The 20314-nt window shown below is 45.8% G+C and overlaps 1 protein-coding gene across 1 annotated transcript in view; it reads right to left on the bottom strand.

Annotated features, from left to right (window-relative positions):
* The window catches only part of Gpr156 (G protein-coupled receptor 156), a 56394-nt gene that overhangs the window by 11901 nt on the left and 24179 nt on the right, over window positions 1-20314 (bottom strand). Inside the window, exons 3-7 of the mRNA XM_021209891.1 lie at window positions 11084-11213; window positions 10759-10869; window positions 5980-6105; window positions 4909-5004; window positions 1275-1511 (exon numbers count right to left, since the gene is read on the bottom strand). Coding sequence (XP_021065550.1) covers window positions 1275-1511; window positions 4909-5004; window positions 5980-6105; window positions 10759-10869; window positions 11084-11213 — 700 coding nt within the window. The remainder of the gene's footprint in view (window positions 1-1274; window positions 1512-4908; window positions 5005-5979; window positions 6106-10758; window positions 10870-11083; window positions 11214-20314) is intronic.

The following is a 20314-nucleotide window of genomic DNA, read 5'->3' as shown; positions in this document are numbered from 1 at the left end:
TATTTATTTATTTATTTATTTATTTATTTATTTATTTATTATATGTAAGTACACTGTAGCTGTCTTCAGACACTCCAGAAGAGGGAGTCAGATTTTGTTAAGGATGGTTGTGAGCCACCATGTGGTTGCTGGGATTTGAACCCTGCACCTTTGGAAGAGCAGTCGGTGGGAGCCATCTCACCAGCCCTGAGCCTCTATTTCTAAGGGGCCTTCTTCAGCCCAGTTCCTACAACAAGATGCTGCAAAAGTTTCTCTGGTTGTGGTGTAAAGGCTGCACCCAGCCACAGAGACTCATGTAGGTGCTCAAGGGTCGTTCCCCCCCAGCCCCCGCCCTCCCCATGTTTATATTTGGTCAAATGTTTTGTTGAGAATTAGTAAGCAGAAAGGAGACTGAAGGGCCTATGCATCCCGAAGTTGACTGTAACTTTCTATCAGTCAGCGGTGGAATGAGTCATTAGTTTTCACTCCAGGAAGGGGATTGGAATGGGGCTAGCTTCAGGGGGAAGAAGAGCAGGGGAGAAAAAGAAAGCATCCAGTGGCTAGGTCGTTAAGATGATGGATGAGAGCCTGTAGCTCATCAGCTCAGAAAACAACCACCAGCACTTCCCCTGGGCTTAAGGGTTCCTTCTACCTCTCTATGCCTTACCTCTGCTCTGCCCGCCTTTATTTGATTTTATTCTTAACCTCTGTGATAGGAAATACATTAAAACCTTTCCCTTTCATAAAAAGGAGATTCTGTGTTTCCCTCCAATAAGAAGACATGGAAAGCTTTCTGTGTAGCCAAGGATGGCCTTATCGCCTGCCTCCATCTCCCAGGTATTGAGATTACAGGGGGACACCACCACACCTGGCTAGGAAAACCATTCCATGTCATGAAGTAGACATTTTTCTATGAACCTGCAATCACAAACTAGAAAGAAAAAAAAGGCTATTCTCTTGAAAGTTAGCCTGGGCTACACAGTAAGTTCCAAGGCTATGTATCGAGACATTAAAAAAAAAAAAAAAAAAAGTCTTTTCTCTTAGACTAGTGAAAAGAAAAAAAAACTATCAAGGACTGAAAGGACACAGAAGAGGGGTTGATCAGAGTGGGGGCTGGGTGGGAAGTAGGGGTTGAGATCACCTCAAAAGACAGGCCCCACCATGGTGGCCCTGTTTGGCCTGACTGGGGAGCAGAACTGTCCTAGGCACTGAGGAGATGCAGAGGGGGCCCCAGCCCCTTCTTCTGACCACCCACCCTGCCCCATGAAGAACCCTGGCCAGCACTCCTACCATACCTGGGGAATGAAGACACAGCAGTTCACGGTGGTTGTGCAAACGAAGATACCTCCAGATGTGAGTCCAAAGACCAGATTGGGCCAGGAGTGCAAGTATCTGGTGACCACGAAAAGCAGCCCAGCGGTGAGGAGCAGGAGGTTGACCCCGACCATGATGGTTAAGGACTGGTTCACTGGAGGAGAGCTGACATGGTTGGTCAGTCCAGCCAGGTAAGCACCATACAGCAGTAGCAGCCCCTGCAGGAGGAGCAGGGACCAGAGGCACAGAAAAGGGGGACCACAGGTCACAGCGGTTCCACTGTGGCCAGTGTCCTCATCAGCAACCCTAATCATATCTTTGTTTTTAAAGATTTACTTATTTATTTTATGTATATGGGCACATTGTAGCTGTACTGATGGTTGTGAGCCATCATGTGGTTGCTAGGAATGGAGGTTGCTCACTCTGGTCAGCCCTACTCGCTCTGGCCTAAAGATGTATTTATTATTATATGTACAATGTAGCTGTCTTCAGACACTCCAGAAGAGGGTATCAGATCTCATTACAGATGATTGTGAGCCACCACGTGGTTGCTGGGATTTGAACTCAGGACCTTCGGAAGAGCAATCAGTGCTCTTAACCGCTGAGCCATCTCTCCAGCCCAGCTAATCATATCTGCCTAAAGATTTGCTGTGAGCTTCTGCTAAGATATGACCCAAGACATCAGGAGCTAGCTCCTTACACCTATGGCTTCCGAATAATGTCACTTCCTGTCCTTTACTGAGAATGGTTTATGAGAGGTTGGCAAACAAGACATCAGATAACGCAACATTCTTCTAGGAGAATGCACAGGATGTTGTGTGTGGGGATAGGGGTTCCACAGACAGGGCAGCCGAGCCAGCTCCTGCTTGTGTGTGTGTGTGTGTGTGTGTGTGTGTGTAGGCGGTGTGCTACATATCCATTATGGCTTGGCAGTGAGTATGGCTGAGTGGCATGTGAGAACTGAAAGTGACCCTTGATCTGCTTGTCCCGTCCTGTGCTGCTGCACTAGGGCAGTGCCAGAGGGAGGGGACTTATTCTTTGTTTTCCCGGGGTGCTCAAAGGCACCATCTGCTTGCCAGGCTCTGCACCTGCAAGGTTGCGTGCATCTGCCTGGAAGGATGGACGCTGCTGCTTTCTGTTCGACACAAAGAACTCCATAGGCTGCCAGTGGCTCTGTGCAATGGGGGTTTTTTTGGGAGATGAAAGATGGAAAAAGAGGAGAACAAAGGCAAGCTGGGACCCCAGCGACCGTGCGGGAGGCACAGGCAGCAGGCGCTATATATGAACTGCTTTGTGACATTGCCCGCCTCTACCACAAGGCACTGGGGCCCAGCTCTCTCCTCTCTGCACACATATAAACCCGCCTTCTCGGGTCTCTATTGGGGAGAAAACAACACAGTATCAGACGATGCTGCTATCTCCCAGAGGCAGCTGCATATAGAGAGCAGCGCTTTCATCAGCAACACTCAGTATACATATGACTGCACACACTAGCCTTTCTAACTTGCTCAAAGGACTACGCTGCAAACCATTGCTACCAAGGACATACACAGCCGGCCTGATGGGTGGCCTGGCATTCCACAGTGATGAGGTTGAGGCAGGAGCATTGCTGTGAGTTTGAAGCCAGTTTGGGCTACACAGTGAGACCTTGTGCCAGTCAGTGTTATGTGAACTTGACACAGGAGCTAGAATCATCTGAAGGGAGGGAACCTCAGTTGAGAAAATGCCTCCATAGGGTATTTTCTTAATTAGTAATCAGTGTGTGTGTGTGTGGAGGGTCCTGCCCATTGTGGATGGTGCCATCCCTGGGCTGGTGGCCCTGAGTTCTATAAGAAAGCAGGCGGAGCAAGCTATGGGAAGCAAGCCAGTAAGCAGCACCCTTTCATGGCTTCTACATCAGCTCCTGACTCCAGGTTCCTGTCCTGGCTGACTTCAATCATGAACAGCAATATGAAAGTATAATGATAAATAGACCCTTTCCTCCCCAACCTGCTTTTTGGTCATGGTATTTCATCACTGTCTTAGAAACCCTAAGACAGACTCTGACTCAAAACAACTACAACAAGTAACATCAGGATAGCAGTAACATCAGGAGAGCAGTAACATCAGTAACAAGCAGTGGGCCTGGCTGATAGGGAGGGCGGAAGAAGGCAAGCCACACCCTGTTTATAACCGGAATGTGTAGATGCGGTTGCCTATGAGGTAAGGCTGAGAGCCAAGGGGTTTCCAGAGAATAAGGTAAGTCCGGCCAGGTATCCTGTTGACTCTGAGATCACATGACCTGGTCAGCGCCACCCGCAGGCAGGGGCATCTTTTGAAGCTTTGTCTGTGCTGTTAGGGTAAGGAGTCAGTGTGACAGAGGTGTTTCTGACACCCTGTGTTCCAGAGCCGGGTGGAGGGTCAAACCCAGTCACTTTGGGATCTTCTCTGAGTAGAAGGACACAGGAGGGGCCCGTGGGGGCCTGACTGATGCCACCCAGCAGCGTTCCCTTGGCAACGGGATCGTTTATTAGTTTTATCAAAGGTGAATAAAATTAATTCTGATTCTGAAAATGTTAAATATGATTTTAATATTAGTTTAATCTCATTAAAATTCTTGCTAGGAAGGGAAATGGGTGTGAGGAAAGTCGCCGTACCCACCTCCCTTGTATCAGCAAGGGCGGGGGTGGGGCTCAGTCCTACTCAGGAGCACCTTGCTGACAGGGGCCGCAGAGGTTGGCTCAGTTAGTTTTCTGATGCTCAACAACTTGTTCTCCTTTATCCATATCACTGTAATAGTCGGGGGTGGGGGAGAGGTGCAATGAGAACGTGCAGAAGGCAGTGGACGAAATGGAGGAAGGCTGGGTGCGCGGGCTGGGTTGGGGAGGTGCGCCATTCGCTCTGGGAGCTAAGAACTGAGGCGACCTGATGCTTCGGAACCGTCCAGGACTAGAGGCAGAACACGTATTCTGGAGCCCTTAGTAAGGACAGGAGTGGCAGGGAACTCTCATGTGTGAGTTCTAAGCAGAGAACAGCTCTAAGAGACTGTCATCGCTGTCTTTAGTTGAGAGGGTTATGCATCTGAGAGGTTATTTAGATGAGGTTGGGGTTCAGCTAGGAAGGGGCCAGGACAGAGTTCAGCGTCATTTTGTAGCATTTGGAAGTTTCTAACCATTTTCAGGTTACAAGTGAGTAGTGGCTGTTTGCTTCTTGGATTTTTCTTTAACAAAACAAAACAACAAAACCTCCCAAGCTAGTTACAATGGCTAGCCTGGCTTACACAGGCATGAGACCACCTAAGGTTATATAGCAAGACTCTCAGAAAACAAACAGCCAGCCCCCCAACACCCACTCCCCAAACAGAAAAACAGACCATAATATGAGAGAAACTGAAATCGCAGTGATTTGTGGGCAGACTGAATTCGAGCACATGGGGAGCTGTAAATGGGAACCCTTTGAAAATAAACAGTAGAGAAACAAAAGGCTCACAGCTTTGGGACTTCTGCAGAAGCCCAGGTTGGCTCTGAGCTCACTCTTCTGTTGCCACCATTCATGAACACACCTCGTTAATTCCCTAAATCTCTTTCTAAACTTTGTTGGAGACAGATTGTAACCCGAGGAGGTGTAGTTACCAACCTTGCAGCCCAAAACCAGGGCTATCCAGACATCAGAGTACCGTGAAGCACAGAAGTGTGTGTTGGTCAAAGAGCAGGAGACATCTCTCCCTGTCACCTGTGAGGAACATCCGGTCAGAACGAAAGGCATTCAAATTCCTGGGACCACACAGCAGAGCTCTGTGAACTTCCCTGGAGTGTGAACTCCTCCACACTCCAGTTTCCCTCTTTAGTATGTAAAAAACGGAAATATGTAGGCGACTCTGTTAGAATCTAAAACTGGAGTGCCTGAGCAGGAGGGAAGGGAGAAAGGTGGGTGGCTAACAGATGCTGGGGCTCTTTGGGACTTACTCCAGGGCATGTGCTTTGTTGCCTCGGTGGTTTCTAAAAGCTCTGCAACAAAGTTACAGGTTTCAAAAGGCTCTGCTACAAAGTTACAGGTTTCAAAGGGCTCTGCTACAAAGTTACAGGTTTCAAAAAGCTGCAACAAAGTTACAGTTTTTCACACCAGGAATCATTAGCAAACAGCCAAATCCTTCTTCACTGCCTCTTCTGGTATCTATTCCACTGCATTCCTCGGCCTGTTTAAATGAATTATTTCTCCTATTTCACCTGAGCCTAGTGAAAGAGGCAGGATTGTTATCTCTAAGTTACTCCTCTATCTGGAAAGGAGACTTAGAGCTGTTATGCAGCCTTCCTCGGGGACATGGCGGATGGTAGCCTGGGATTTGAACTACAGTCAAATGACCACCAAGGCAAACTCAGGACACCACCTTTGTCTCTCAACAGGGAGGGGAAGGTAACTCCCTAGAGTTGAAAGTTCTCCTCTGTGTCTGTACAAGCAAAGAGAACTGCCAGGCAGATTCCCTATGCACTGACATCTGGGGATGCCCAGGAGACGATCAGGGGCACAAGGATTATTGTGGGTGGCAGCACAGCTTTTACACAAGGGGCAGGGTGCTCGGAGCAGCTACTGCCCCTGACTCTTTTTGGAGCAGCTGCTCAGTAGGTGCTGCTGAGATGATGGCCCTGGGCACCACAGAGGCCAGCCCAGGTAAGGCATCAGATTGCCCAGGGATAGGCAGCCTCTCACCTTCATGCTGCCACCAAGCATCTGGAGGCACTGGATGGGGTCAGTCAGCACCCATGTCACGAGCAGGATTACATCAGCCACCACCAGGGCTGCCACCAACCCCAGCAACTGCAGGTCTTTGATAATCTGCAAAACAGTCAAGGTCAAAATGTTGTTCTGCATGCTGGCTATATAACCCAGGTGCCAGAGTGTGCCCCTGTGTGGAGGTATGAGTTGTAGCAAATGCAGCCATCAGAGGTGAAACACACACCACCACACTGACCCACCAAATTCACGCTTAGGATTGCAAGACTGAACGCCTTCTCTGTAAGTCCACTGTCATTGTTACTATTACCATTAAATAGTTCCCCTTGTTTAGCTTTTCTGGCTTTTTAAATTTGTTTGTTTTTTGTTTTGTTTTGTTTTTCAAGACAAGGCTTCTCTGTGTAGCCCTGGCTGTCCTGGAACTAGCTCTGTAGACTAGGCTGGACTCAATCCACCTGCCTCTGTCTCTGAATGCTGGGATTAAAAGCCGTGTGCCACCACTGTCTGGCTTGTTTAATGGTTTGGTACTCTACCCTTTCTGGCAAAGGTCTTATAAAGGAAGTTCACTTTTATTTCTAGACATGTCTCTGTGAGCCCATGAAGAAGTATAGAGGTTTTAGCACCAGGCTTAGCTATTAACTCAGAAATGGGATTGACAGATGGAGAGATTATTAATATTTTCTCTACAATTTGACTGATATGAAGAAAATGTTCTTTTAATGGCAGTCTTAAATTGATTATGAGAATTTAGTAAAAGATGTATAAGACTGTGGCAACAAAAGAGGGAGGGATGAACAAAGGATTCACGGATGGGGCAGTAATGTAGATTCATGTTTGCCTTTCCTTCTCCAGCTTTTATTTTATTAAAGGTTTTTCATACAATATATTTTAATCATATCCTTTCCCCTCCCCAAGTCCTCTCAGATCCTCCCTTCCTATTAACAGAGAGGCCAAACCTACTCCATCTTGGGATGGGCCTCCATCTTAAGAGAAACTTGATGTATAGCGGAACCCAGGCTACACCCAAGTACCAGGAAGGACTCCATGGCTTGTCCCATACCCCAGAGTTACCCCTTAGATACTTTCTAGCAACAGTCAAAGACTAGTCTGATTTCTTCAGATGTACTCTCAGACTGTTTGTGGTTGTCTCCCCATTATATGATGATTTCATTTAACAGCCATATATATATGGATGGATGGAAGTAAAATATATATACTTGGCTGTCCTGGAACTCACTTTGTAGACCAGGCTGGCCTCAAACTCAGAGATCCACCTGCCTGTCTCCTGAATGCCAGGATTGCCTATTTCCTACTTTCTCTTTACCAGATTCAGGGTATCTGGTCTAACATTGAGGTTCTTGATCCATTTAGAGTTGAGTTTTGGACAGGGTGATGGATATGGTAGATTCATGTTCTTGACAACCACCAAAGGAAAGAAGCAAGCCAGTTAGAACCCATGGTGTTTATGAGAGCAAGATAAACCCATTGCTTAACCACATTGCTCACACAAGAAACTACTACTGCTAGCAATCAGGGGAGAAAGACATACTCTGTACTGAGAAGCAGAGATAGACAAGGTCAGACCATGGGAAACCAAGTGAGAAGAGAATGGGAGAGAGGCAGCTTCAGAGCATGGACACAAAGGGGAAACCTTCCGAGGCTGGGATATAGCTCAGTGGTAGATCCTTTGACTAGCATGAGCAAAGCTCTGCGCTCCATACCCCACCACACAAAAACCAAATGGCAACATATTTCTTGGAAACACAGTCAAAATAAAGACTTTTCCAGCTCCCTAAAGATGAAAGAGTTCAGCACTTGTACACCATACTAGAAGGTTTATATACTTCAGATAAAAGGGAAATAATGCCAAATAAAAATGAGGATGTAAGGCTGGTAGCAGTTACAGGAGACTTTAATCCCAGCACTTGGGAGGCAAGGGCAGGTGCTTCTCTGTGAGTTCTAGGCCAATCGGCCAATCAGGACTACATAGTGAGACCTTATCTCAAAAAACAAACAAACAAACAAAAATGTGTACAGGAGATTGAAAAACATTGAAAAGGGAGACTACACAGGAAAATATGTGATTTAGTTTTATTAAATACTGTTAGAAGTTAATTGTTTTGTGAAATCATGACAACTGAATGGGGTTTATAGCATATATAAAAGTGAAAGTGGTTTTACAACCACACCAAAAGCATTCCAGGCACTGAAGGGGAAGGAACAGGTCCCAACTCATGCCACAAGGTCAGGATTACCCTGATACCCAAACTACATAAATATACTATAGGAAAAGAAAACTACAAAGCCATGTCCTCTAAAAGCACAAGTGCACAAATCCAAACAAAATTGTTATTTGGTAGAAAAGGAATTCTACCAAATACAAAGAGTATAACACAGCATGAGCAACCCAGGAATATCTCAGGAATTCACACTTGCTTGAGCATCTTACAATCATTTGACCCAATTCACCGTATAAGTAGATCAAGCAAGAAAATAATACAGATCAAGTAATATATAAAGGAAGACCTATCAGAATTACACCAGACTTCTCACCAGAGACTATGAAAGCCAGAAGATCCTGGAGAGATGTCATACAGACCCTAAGAGAACACAAATGCCAGACCAAGATACTATACCCAGCAAAACTCTCAATTACCATAGATGGAGAAACCAAAGTACTCCACGACAAAGCCAAATTCATGCAATATCTTTCAACGAATTCAGCCCTTCAAAGGATAATAAAGGGAAAACTCCAACACAAGGAGGGAAACTACACCCTGGAAAAAGCAAGAAAGTAATCTTTCAACAAACCCAAAAGAAGATAGCCACACAAACATAATTCGACCTCTAACAACAAAAATAACAGGAAGCAACAATCACTTTTCCTTAATATCTCTTTTTGTTTTGTTTTTCAAGACAGGGTTTCTCTGTGTAGCCCTGGCTGTCCTGGAACTCACCTTGTAGACCAGGCTGGCCTTGAACTCAGAAATCCACCTGCCTCTGCCTCCCAAGTGCTGGGATTAAAGGCGTATGCCACCACCACCCGACTCCCTTAATATCTCTTAACATCAATGGACTCGATTCCCCAATAAAAAGACATAGACTAACAGACTAGATACAAAAACAGGACCCTGCATTTTGCTGCATACAGGAAACGCACCTCAGTGACAAAGACAGACACTACCAGTAAAAGGTTGGAAAAATATTTTCCAAGCAAATGGTCCCAGGAAACACATGTTTAAAATTTGTTTGTTTTTTTTTTAAGATTTATTTTTAGCTTTAAATTCTGTGCATCTATGTGCAGGTATGTGCAAATATCCAACATGGGTGTTGTTAACTGCTGAGCTATCTCTCCAGCCCATAATTCCATTTATGTGAAACTCTGAAAAGTGAAAACTTACCTTTAACTTTAGAAAGCAAAACATCGGTATTCTTGGAATAGGGAGGATCTGTAGTGATGGGTGGGGCAGCAGGGAGGGTCTGTAGTGATGGGCAGGGCAGCAGAGGATGTTGAGCATCTGTGGATGCTGGAGTTTGCTAGTTCTCGTGTTTCATGAATGTATACGTGGGTTAATATCACACTTTCCTCTTCTTTGTTTTGTTTTGTTTTTCTTCAGGAAAGAGCTTGAATGTACCCCTCACTACCACAAATTATGAAGTCAAATTTACTCCAAGGTCAGCACACCCCAAATGCTGACCTTACCCTGGGAAAACCTTCTTGCTGATATTGATGTCTTCCCTGCCAAGTATCATACTTTTTTGTGTTGTTGGGTTTTTGGTTTTTGGTTTTCCAGACAGGGTTTCTCTGTGTATCCCTGGGCTGTCCTGGAAACTCACTCTGAAGACCAGGCTGGCCGCAAACTCAGAAATCCACCTGCCTCTGCCTCCCAAGTGCTGGGATTAAAGGTGTGTGCTGCCACACCTGTTCATGTTGCACTTTTAATATGTGGGTTTCTTATGTGTCAATTATGCCTCCAAAAAAGAACTATTTTTAAAAAAGATATTTACAAGGATAAAATCTGTCCTTTTAGCCAGCTTTCTACATCTGTGTGGTTACTCACAGCTGAACTTTCACTAAGTACTCGTCATGATTCAATACTCTTTGGTTCTTAAAATCCTGTAATTACAGAGAAGCAGCCCGACAGAATCATGTAAGAGTCTGGAGAGTCATACCAGGGGGTTTGGTACAATGGAGGAACATGCTTATAATAAATGCTGATGTCAGGGACATGCAGGTGACCTGGCGGGTGCATGGCTTCCAGAGTCAGTTCTGCCCACGCTCGCTGCTTAGCTATGCCCCTCTCAGTGCAGAGTACTGTGTGTGTGTGTGTGGGAAAGACCTGAACTCTAGGGAGGGGAATAACTGTGCTTCTTGCTACAGCTTCTCTGCATTCGCTCTTTCACTTGCAGCTCCCGGTCTGTGCTGAGTCAGTCTCTCTGGGCATCTTGTTTTCCCTCCCACTATGCCAGGTATTGGTTCCCATGGGCAGCTCACAGGTTCCCACGGAGCCTCGGGGGAATTTGTGTACCTAAAGCAGTCTGTGTTGAAAGACCTAGCTCCTGGCATCTCTCACTCTCGGCTCCGTGTAAGTCTGGGGCTTTATGAAGCCACATCACTCTAAGGATTGAACCAGGGGCAAGAATGTCAGGCAGGCTAGCTACAGTCAACTCCGAGATCTGCATTCACTTCCCCAGCTCTGAGCCATTGTGGAGCTCCTGGTGAGGCCCAGCATCCTGTACTAGCTGCCAACTTACCACTCTCTTGTCTGGTACTCTCTGGGTAAACACTTTGTAGAGTCGCCAGCTCTTCCCCAGGATAGGGCCAAACACCAAGGACGTCCCAATGCACAGCAAGGATAGTCTTGTCTGCAGGTGAAAGATGGCAGAAGCAAGTCACTAGTGGAACCTCCGTCAGTCTGCTATGTCTCAGGCCCACAGAGGATATGGGGTAGCAAGCGGGGCTCAGGGAATATGTCCATAACCTAGATACAGAACTACCGATATCGGGAAGAGTTGTAAGCACGAAACGTTATCGAAGTTCAACATGCTGTCCAAAACAAAACCCCACAACGTCTCCTACCTGAATGAGAGCTTCTACTGAACTCCCCACAAGAGCATCTTGAATCCCAAAAAGGTAAGCGCTGATGTAGGTCAGACAACTGCCCAGTAAGGTCACAACATTTAGATTGGGGCTGGACATCTTCACAATCCTAAGTGGAAATAGGAAGAATGACATAGCCGGGCCGCTGTGCGCCCCTGTCGAAGATTTGCCAGAGTAATAGTTCTTTCCCGGGACAATCCCCACTGCAGCCCTGAAACCAGGAGTCACTGGGAGGAGACTCTTTGCTGCCCTCTGAAAAACTTACGGTGTAGTTATATTCATTTAAAATAACTAACTCCAGGCCAGGCGTGGGTGGTGCACGCCTTTGATCCCAGCACTCAGGCGTCAGAGGCAAGTGGATTTCTAAGAGTTCGAGGCCAGCTTGGTGTACAGAGTAAGTTCCAGGACCTCCAAGGCTACATAGAGAAACCCTGTCTTGAAAAACCAAAATAGCATAACATAACTAAGTCCTGCTTTGTTTTATACTATTTTGGCTTTTTTGGGATGGGACCTAATGTAGCCCAGGCTGGCCTTGAACTTTTCTATGATGCCCTGGAATTGCTGACCCTCTGGCCTTTACCACCCCTGTGTATTTGAGATTTGATTTATATCTGTGGATTGGGATTTGAGACATGTGCCATCATGGCTAATTTAAAAAAAAAAAAAAGAAAAGAAAAGAAAAACTTAAGCATTTTATTTTATGTATACAAATGGTTTGCCCATATGTGTATCACATGTTCACCTAGAGCCTGTGGAGGATGAAAGAAGGTGTTGGATTCCTTAAAACTGGAGCTATAGACGTGTGAGCTGACAATGTGGGTGCTGGAAACTGAGCCCCGGCCCTCTGCAAGAGCAGCAAGTGCTCCTCACTGCTGAGCCATCTCTCCCGCCCCACTGGCTTTTATTTATTTTTATATTTGAACCCAGACTCTTGTACCTCTTGCTTTTATAACTCAGAATTTTAAAGGAAGGCTGACCATGGACACCCAGGTGACACCAGAGAAGAGTGGCAGTGAACTTTAGGGCTGTTAAGGGACAAGTCAGCTTATGTAAGTGTCATGTCAGTGCAGGTACCTGGGAGCGGGGACAGGGTGGAGCTTGCAAAACTGAGCTGTAAGGGAAGCTGCTATCAGGAAAGAGGCGGGGAGTCTTCACATCCACCATTTATTAGACATAAAAATTCCTTTTCTTTCCTTGTTTGACTGAAAAGAGGATGCAGAGGTCAAAAGCAAGGGATGAAGGCAGCATCTTTCCAAGGAGGAGAGCAAAACGAAGTTAGTGGGCAGCAGAAGACTAGAGGGGAGTGTGGCTAACTGGGCTCTCAGACAAACTCTGGGCACCAGCATAGGTTCAGGACAGGAATTATTTAACTGAAAGGCGAGGTAAAGGAGACTTTCTCTCTGGGGTCACCAGTGAATTAGCTTCTGCATACCAGGCCTTGAGGCCCCTTTCCATTTGCCTCTCACAGACTCCCACACAGAAGCCATGACTATCTGATGTCCCCTTCATGACAGTGCACCAGCCACGGCCTCATAGATACACATCTTCTTTGGCTACATGGCTGACGGGTAGGTCTGCGGCTCTGCTCTTCACTGCAATTGCTTGATTTGGACACCACGACTCTGTCCCATTTGCATGATCCAGTATTGCACGAATCCTGATTTGGAATTCTTCTCCTTTCTGACTTAGTGACGAGGAGCCCAGTTTAGTGATTTTTGAAAAAAAACAGACATTTTTCTAGTGTTCACATCGCGAGCACTGGTGCGAACCCACTGTTCACATAAATGTGCTATGGATCCAGATGTGTATTTTTCGGTATTTTTCTTGAGAAATTTACTGATAACTCCATAAAAACTGAATAGGAGATGATGGGCCTGCTTTGTTTGGCTGACTGAACACCTGGGCAGGCACTTTGATGCCAATCAGCTCCGATCCAGCAAGTGAATGGCTTGTCTGGGGACTGCCTTTGCCCTGCTGGGAGGCATTCAACCACCACAACATCTTACTTTTCTATTGAACTAAATGGTGAATTCTACAAAACTGTATAGTTTTCATTCACCCACAAACACTAATTAGTTTTCACAAAGCCAGGAGATTTAAATATTTAAATAATTATAGAGATAAGACTTGTGTTCCAAGTATGAAGAGTTAAAAGTCTAGACTGGGTGACTTTTTTTTTTTTTTTTTAATAAAGATTATGTAACAATCTCTCCTTTTAAAAGGATTATATAAAGATCTCACTTTTCTCTTCCTCTTCATTACTGCCTGGAAATGGGAGGCAAGGGCTTTTCTCGATTTACTTTTTCAATTTGTCCGTTCTCCAGTAAAGACTCAGTTCAGGTAAATAGACAACCTCAGAACTTGTTTAATCTTGTATGGTCACTCCAGAACTCTGACACCTGTGACAGCCTCCAACTCTCACATGGGCCTCTGAGCTAGGGGACTTGGAGTTACTGAATTTGGAAGCATGGTTCAAGGTTGAGGAGCAGGGGAGGGTACATCCTGGTAACCTACTACACTAGAAGGAAACTTCCCTTACAGCATCATGGGACACGCCTTATAAGACCCCTCTTGAGTTGATGTGAACGCTAGCTAGCTGGAGTAGTTTTGTTCTGTTTAATTTAACCTGTGTGGGTGTTTGGTCTGCATGTAAGTCTGTGCACCAGTTGCCTCCCTGATGCCCTCAGAAGGCAGAAGCAGATGTTACATTCCCTGGGACTGGAGTGACAAGTGGTTGTGAGCCATGTGCTCACTGGGAATTGAACTTGGAGCTTCTGGAATGGCAGGGAGTGAGTAGTCCGTGGCCTTGATCACTGAGCTATCTCTCCAGCCCTGTCACTGAGCTTTGATCCACCTAAAAACAAACTCAGGGGCCCTTCACAGCTCTGCTGTAAAACAATAAAGATTCCCACCTGGAGAACTTGTTGAATTTCTCCTTCAGTCCACCGCTTTTGATCTTTGTTATAACGGGATTATAAACCTACGTCGTGCAAAAGTCCAACTTTATCATATTGCGTGGTCGTGGTGCCACAGATCTGATCCGTTTGCTGGTTTGCCCATTTCTAATGTTCGAGTTAAACGATCCAAATTCTGCACACCTCAAACTAATACTCGTGCGACCATTTGTGCTTCAGCTGTGCATTGCCCTGCATCTTTATCCCACTCAGGCCTCCTTCAAGGACCACCCAGAGAGATCAATGACCTTTCAACACCCCAAGCTCAAAATCCTTTAATCACAATGATTTCATCCTATTTCACCTCAGGGTCTCTGAATCCTGTGCCTCGTTGTTTGAAATAGGCCCACTTCTTAAACATAAATGTGTTCTTTTCACTCCGATTTGAGGTAGGGGCTCACTGTGATTCCCTGACTATTCTGGAACTTGCTATGCATTCCAGGCTGGAACTGAACTCACAGAGATTCACATGCCTCTGCTTGACCAGTGCTGGGATCAAAGGTGTGTACCACCACACCTGACTTTTTTTTGTTTTTTTTGTTTTTGTTTTTGTTTTTTTTTAATTTTAAACCAAAGTCCATTAAAACTTTAACTCCTTGCCTTCTCCTGAAAGCTGTTCCTCCACCATCCATCCCCAGTTCAGCTTGAGAACTCCATCTTTCTGTTCACTTGGACCAAAAACCTTGGCGTCATTGTTAACTCTTCCTTCCTTCCCACATCCAATCTGTTGTGAAATCTCATTGGTTCTATTCTTGAAATACAACCAGAACTCAGCTGCTTCTTCTCTACCTCTACTGCCACCAACTGATCAAAGTCTTCCTTGCAATAGCCTCTCAGCTGCTCTCCCAGCATCTGTCCTGGAACTTCCTCCTTTAAGGCGACAATACGCCCCTGCAGGTGACCACCAAAGTGCTAGAGATTAGAGGGTGTCATGAACTGGCTTAATGTCCGTGTGTTAGACAAAGTCTGCTGGGTAATAGAAGTGGCTTCTGGGTGTCTTTCTGGATCTCTCTGGAATGGCTGAGACTTCCCTGAAGTTACTGCACACAGAAAGACCAGTTATTTGGGGGATGGGGGGCTCTGTGTGCGGTGCGTTTCTGCAGGCTATGGGTTTTGACCAAGCTGAGTCCTCACTGAGGCGTCTCGTGTAGGTGAGCCTCTCCTGGGCTTTCCTCTCAGCACAGTGATGAAGGAAGTCTGAAAATAAACAAGAGATCCTAACAGGGTGTCTGTGAAGCTCTGTGCTCTCTCAGCCTGTTTCTAGGAAACCACAGGGTCTGTGGGAGTATTCATTCACATATGCATGTGCACACATATGTTCACTTGTCTCCAATGAGATCAGGCTACTCCAAAAGCTCTTTTCCATTGGCCGAATCCTTCCAGGGGAATTTCTCCTAGGAAATGCTTTTGTCTAACACACCTCCCAGGTCATGTGGCTCAGCATTGTGAAGCAGACCTCATCTTTTAACCACACAGCTTCCTAACTTTCAGTGGCTGTTAGTGACGGAAGTGAACAGCACACATCGCTCTCCCGGGCTTCAGAAACCCTGTTCATCTTGGACCTTCTTGCTGTCTGCAGCTGGGCTGGGGAAGTATAACTTCTCTTATATCCTCAAAGCCTTGAGTGCTGGGTGGGCCTGGCCTCTCTCAGCTCAACTGCTTTTCTGTAGTCCTCAGTGCTTGCACAGATTTATTTTAATCTGGAGAGGGCAAAATTTCCACCCACCAGTCTGTCATTTTGGACCTCCAGTCACTGAAGCTATAAAGGACCCGGAAGGACAGGGTTATGGAATAAAGCAAACGATTAGCAGTGATCAAATCCAATGAGACCCAAGATCCCGTCCAGCTCCTTCCTTTTCAAATCATTTGAGCCACTGCGTCTTTCCCCTGCCGTGGGCTTATCAGCAAGCCAGTCACGTGCATTTCTGCCTCACTTCCTTAGCCAGTAAGAACAGACTGACCTGGATTCCAGAGATGTGGTGGATTTTATAGTCCAATCAACCGATCATCCAAATATAAGCTTTAGTTATTAAGCACAACAGAAAACTCGCCAAATGTCCTGGCCCCAGAGACTCCTTTAGCCGATGGTCTCAGTGTCCTATGCTTTCCTGGCGTCTCCTCTCATTAATGGCCATTTTGTGTCAAACATTAATTCCTGAATAGGAACCTATCAAAGCATTAAGAAGTGGAGAAGGCAAAGCAAATGGGATAGAACCTCTACCCTCATGACGCAACCAATTCCCAGGTTCTAATGTTTTCACTACAAAGACTCTTTTCTCATTCCTCTTGTAAAATAGAATAAAAATTTAATTCAACACTCACAGTTCTTTTCTCAGTATACAGGGCAATTTAACACACACACACACACACACACACACACACACACACGAGAATATATAGATTTAAAATTTTTTAAATTACATTTCTTTGTGTGTGCGTTGGCATCTGTGTACCATGTCACACATGGAGAGTTCAGAGAACAACTCACAGGAACGGACTCTGCCCTCCCATCACGTGAGATCTCAGAGAGTCCGGCTTAGTGGCAAGTGCCATTAGCTGCTGAGCTATCTCCACGGCCCATAGAATATATGCCATATAAATTTAATACGTGAAAATACATATATAGGCTTACAGTATCCATATTTCAGAATTCATAGCTCTCCTGGGCTACAAACATAACAGAAGAATATCAATTCAAGACTGCATCCTTGTAAGCACTTTAAAAGCTGAAATATGGACATTTAGACTTCCATTTCAGAGCAAATGCCCGTTACCTCATTATGTGGGCTCAGGCGTAGGACAGTAGTGAAGGAGACAGGAAGACACACCACTAGTGAGCAGAAAGGGGAAGCAGAAAGAGCGCTTATCGAGGAAGCCTGCTTCACCTAGGAGTATTATGGTTGCATTTGATAGTGATTTAAAAAAAAAAAAAATTCCCAAATGTGTATTTTCATGTCTCACACAACTGAAAAACATTTCAAATGTGCTTTTAAACAGCAAGAGGGGACAATAGACACACGGGGGGCGGGGGGAGGAAATCTTCTTTTCCTCAACTCTCCTACCCGAGGGCTCCACTTCCACACAGGTAGCAAATTGTTCAGGTAGAGATTTCCACTTCCGTTCTCCCTCCCACTGCAGCTCTAGGAAAGGCCAGGGGTGACTTCTAGCAAGACTCTTGTAGCACTTCCAAAAAAAAAAAAAAAAAAAAAAAGGCCAGAGCGGCCGCCCTGGTTCTAAGTAGGGCAAAAAGCAGGCAGACACCATTGGCCATCAGTATCCAATCACGAGGCGCCAGCTCCCTGGTGGCTTGCAAATCCATCTTTGCTCCCTTGTTTTTCTCTGTACCGTTTTCAGGTTTATTACAGCAGGAGAATGTTTGGCCAAGGTGTGTCTGGGAATCGTTGAGGAACGCTGAATTCATGAATACTTGCAAGAATGGTTCTCTATTGGCTAGAATCTGGGAATTTATGACCCCAGGGCTGAGTCTGGCCTAGCTTTGTACCAATGAGCACTTTGGACTTGGCTCTTTTAGTAGTATCTTATTACCTTATTGAATGTCTGTCAAATGAATTGATCATTAGATTTAGATGGGTGTTAGGGGGTCCAGGCCTTGGAAAAGTGAGAAAGAACAGAACCACAAAGGAAGTCAGCTTGCTCCCCTCTGCTCTGTCCCCACCAGGGCCCTGAGGCTCACATCTGGCCCTGACTCGCATTTTAACATGAAAAGACCTGCATGTGGGTTTCCACCAGATGGGGATAATGCTGGCACAGCTGACCCACAGATTCTGACTCTGGTTTCTTTCTTGAATGGGTCCCAGCTTCCCAGGACCCTGTAACCTCCCTGATTAATGAGCCCTTTCCAGAGGCCTTTTCTGACCCTGGCTTGTTAATATGCTGTAACAGTGTTAGTAGGTCACCAGTTTTCAGCTGCCTCCCCAAAGGCCCCGCTTGTCTGACAGTGTCAGCAAGAGTGATACAGAGGGCCACCCGGCTTCCTGAGGTACACTCAGTCTGTGGTGCTCTTTACAGGAAGTCCCCTGTCTTCAGAATCTGTTGCTGGCTCAGATCTAGAACCTTGGCTGGTTTCCCATTATACCTCCTGATTTTACTCACTGGCTTGAATCCAGTCTGAATTCATGATGGCGTTCGGTTCTTGGTTTTTTGCTATTGTCTAGTGTCTCTAAGCCTTGGCCCCAGTGATGGCTTGGTGGTGTTGGCTCTGCATCATGACAGATAGGAATTATACCTTCTATCCTATAAGCTGATGAAAAAGGAACCAACTAATTGTGTGTGTGCATGCATGAGTATGTGTGTGTTTTGTGTATGTGTGTGTGTTGTGTCTGTGTGTCTGTGTGTGTGCTTGTGTATATGAGTGTACTGCCTGTGGCAGCCAGAAGAAGTTGTTGGATCTCCTGGGGCTGGAGCTACAAGTGGCTGTGAACTTCTTAAAGTAGGTATTAGAGACTAGACTTTGGATCCTCTAGAAGAGCAACAAACTCCGCTAACCATTGAGCCATCTCTCCAAGCCACTAGTACTGGATTTTTAAAAAGGTAGAAACTAAGAAGTGAGAATGTTCAGAAAGGAAAACTGTGGTAATTTGAATATGCTTGGCCCATGGGGAGTGGCACTATTAGGAGGTGTGGCCTTATTGGAGGAGGCATAGCCTTGTTAGGGAAAGTGTGTCACTGTGGGGGTCAGCTTTGATGCACCTAAACTTAAGCTCTGCTGAGTGTGGAAAAGACAGTCTCTTTCTGGCTACCTTTGGCTCAAGATGTAGAACTCTTGGCTCCTCCAGCATCATGTCTACCTGCACGCTGCCATGCTTCCCACCATGATGGAAATGGGCTGAACTTCTAAAACTGTAAACCAGCCACAATTAAATGTTGTCCTTTATAAGAGTTGCCTTGGTCATGGTGTCTGTTCACAGCAATGGAACCTTATCTAAGACCAGAATGAAGCCAGACACAGTGGCATATTCTTGTAATCTTGAGACTTGAAAGGCAGAAGCAGGAGGGCCGTGAGTTCCAGGCTATCCTGGGCTACAGAGTGAGGGCCTGTCTGAAAAACAAAAACCAAAAGAAAAAAGAAGGAAGAGAGGTCAAGGGAGATGGCTCATAGTGTTTATTTGTTTTTTAGAAGCTACAGTGCATCATAGCTAAGAAGCACCTTGACTTAGTGACACTGGCAAGGAATTGGACTTAATGACCTTTCCGTGGAGTCAGAGGAATGGGCTGAAGAAGAAGATGGAGGTGGCTAAGGAGGATGTTCTTTTAAGAGGCTTGGTGATGATAAGGGACAAAAGCTTCAGAGAGAGGGACAACCAAGAGAAACTCTTCCGGGAGCTTCTCGCAGTCAACCTGTGTTAATTTTGACTGCCTACACAGGGATATCTAAAACCCAGAAAGATACTTGGTAACTGCTCCCAGGTCTCTTCAGGAGGCTGCTGAGGTGTGGTAGTAGCTCCGATGTCATTCTCAGAAAGGTCAAAGGTGTGAGATTAGCTCGTTTGTAAGCTGAGTGTTCCCTGTGCCCACTGAGCGTTCCCTGTGCCCAGCTGAGCGTTCCCTGCGCCCACTGAGCGTTCCCTGTGCCCACTGAGCGTTCCCTGTGCCCAGCTGAGCGTCCCCTGTGCCCACTGAGCATTCCCTGTGCCCACTGAGCATTCCCTGTGCCCACTGAGCGTCCCCTGTGCCCACTGAGCGTTCTCTGTGCCCACCAAAGTATCAGAAGGTGCCACTGTCCTTTTAGCTTCCTCTCTTTAATGGATTCTAAAATAGTCCCTCTACCTGCTCTTAATTCTCTCTGAAAGTATGTTTAAATATCTAACACATGCCCCTGATGTGTTCCTAAACTGACACGCTCTGTGAGCCTCCGGCTCTCCTCACCTTTTGTATCCCTTGAGAAACGTCATTTTCTTCCATCAGGAACCATTGTGACTGTCACATTTTCATATGCTGGCATCTCTGAAAGTCTCTCCCTTGTTCACTTTTTATGCTTCCAACAAAGTCCTTAAAAATAGTCCTGTGATTTTCAAAACCACCTTTTGATTTTTTTTCCTAGCAAACACTTTTATTTTTCTTTAGTAGACATTAACTATTGCGATAAGTGTGGATTTATGGATTTAACTGTGTTGTGTCAGTCACATTTGCTTTAATCCTTAAGTTCACATGGTCACCTCATGAAAGCACCTCCTAGAAACAACTGCAGCTAGAGGCAGGAGGACCTCTGAGTTCAAGGCCAACCTGGTTTGCAGAG

This window comes from Mus pahari, chromosome 12, assembly GCF_900095145.1.
Source record: "Mus pahari chromosome 12, PAHARI_EIJ_v1.1, whole genome shotgun sequence".
NCBI classification, from domain to species: Eukaryota; Metazoa; Chordata; class Mammalia; order Rodentia; family Muridae; genus Mus; species Mus pahari.
The sequence above is the reverse complement of the archived record's forward strand: the minus strand, read 5'-3'. Positions and strand labels throughout refer to the sequence as shown.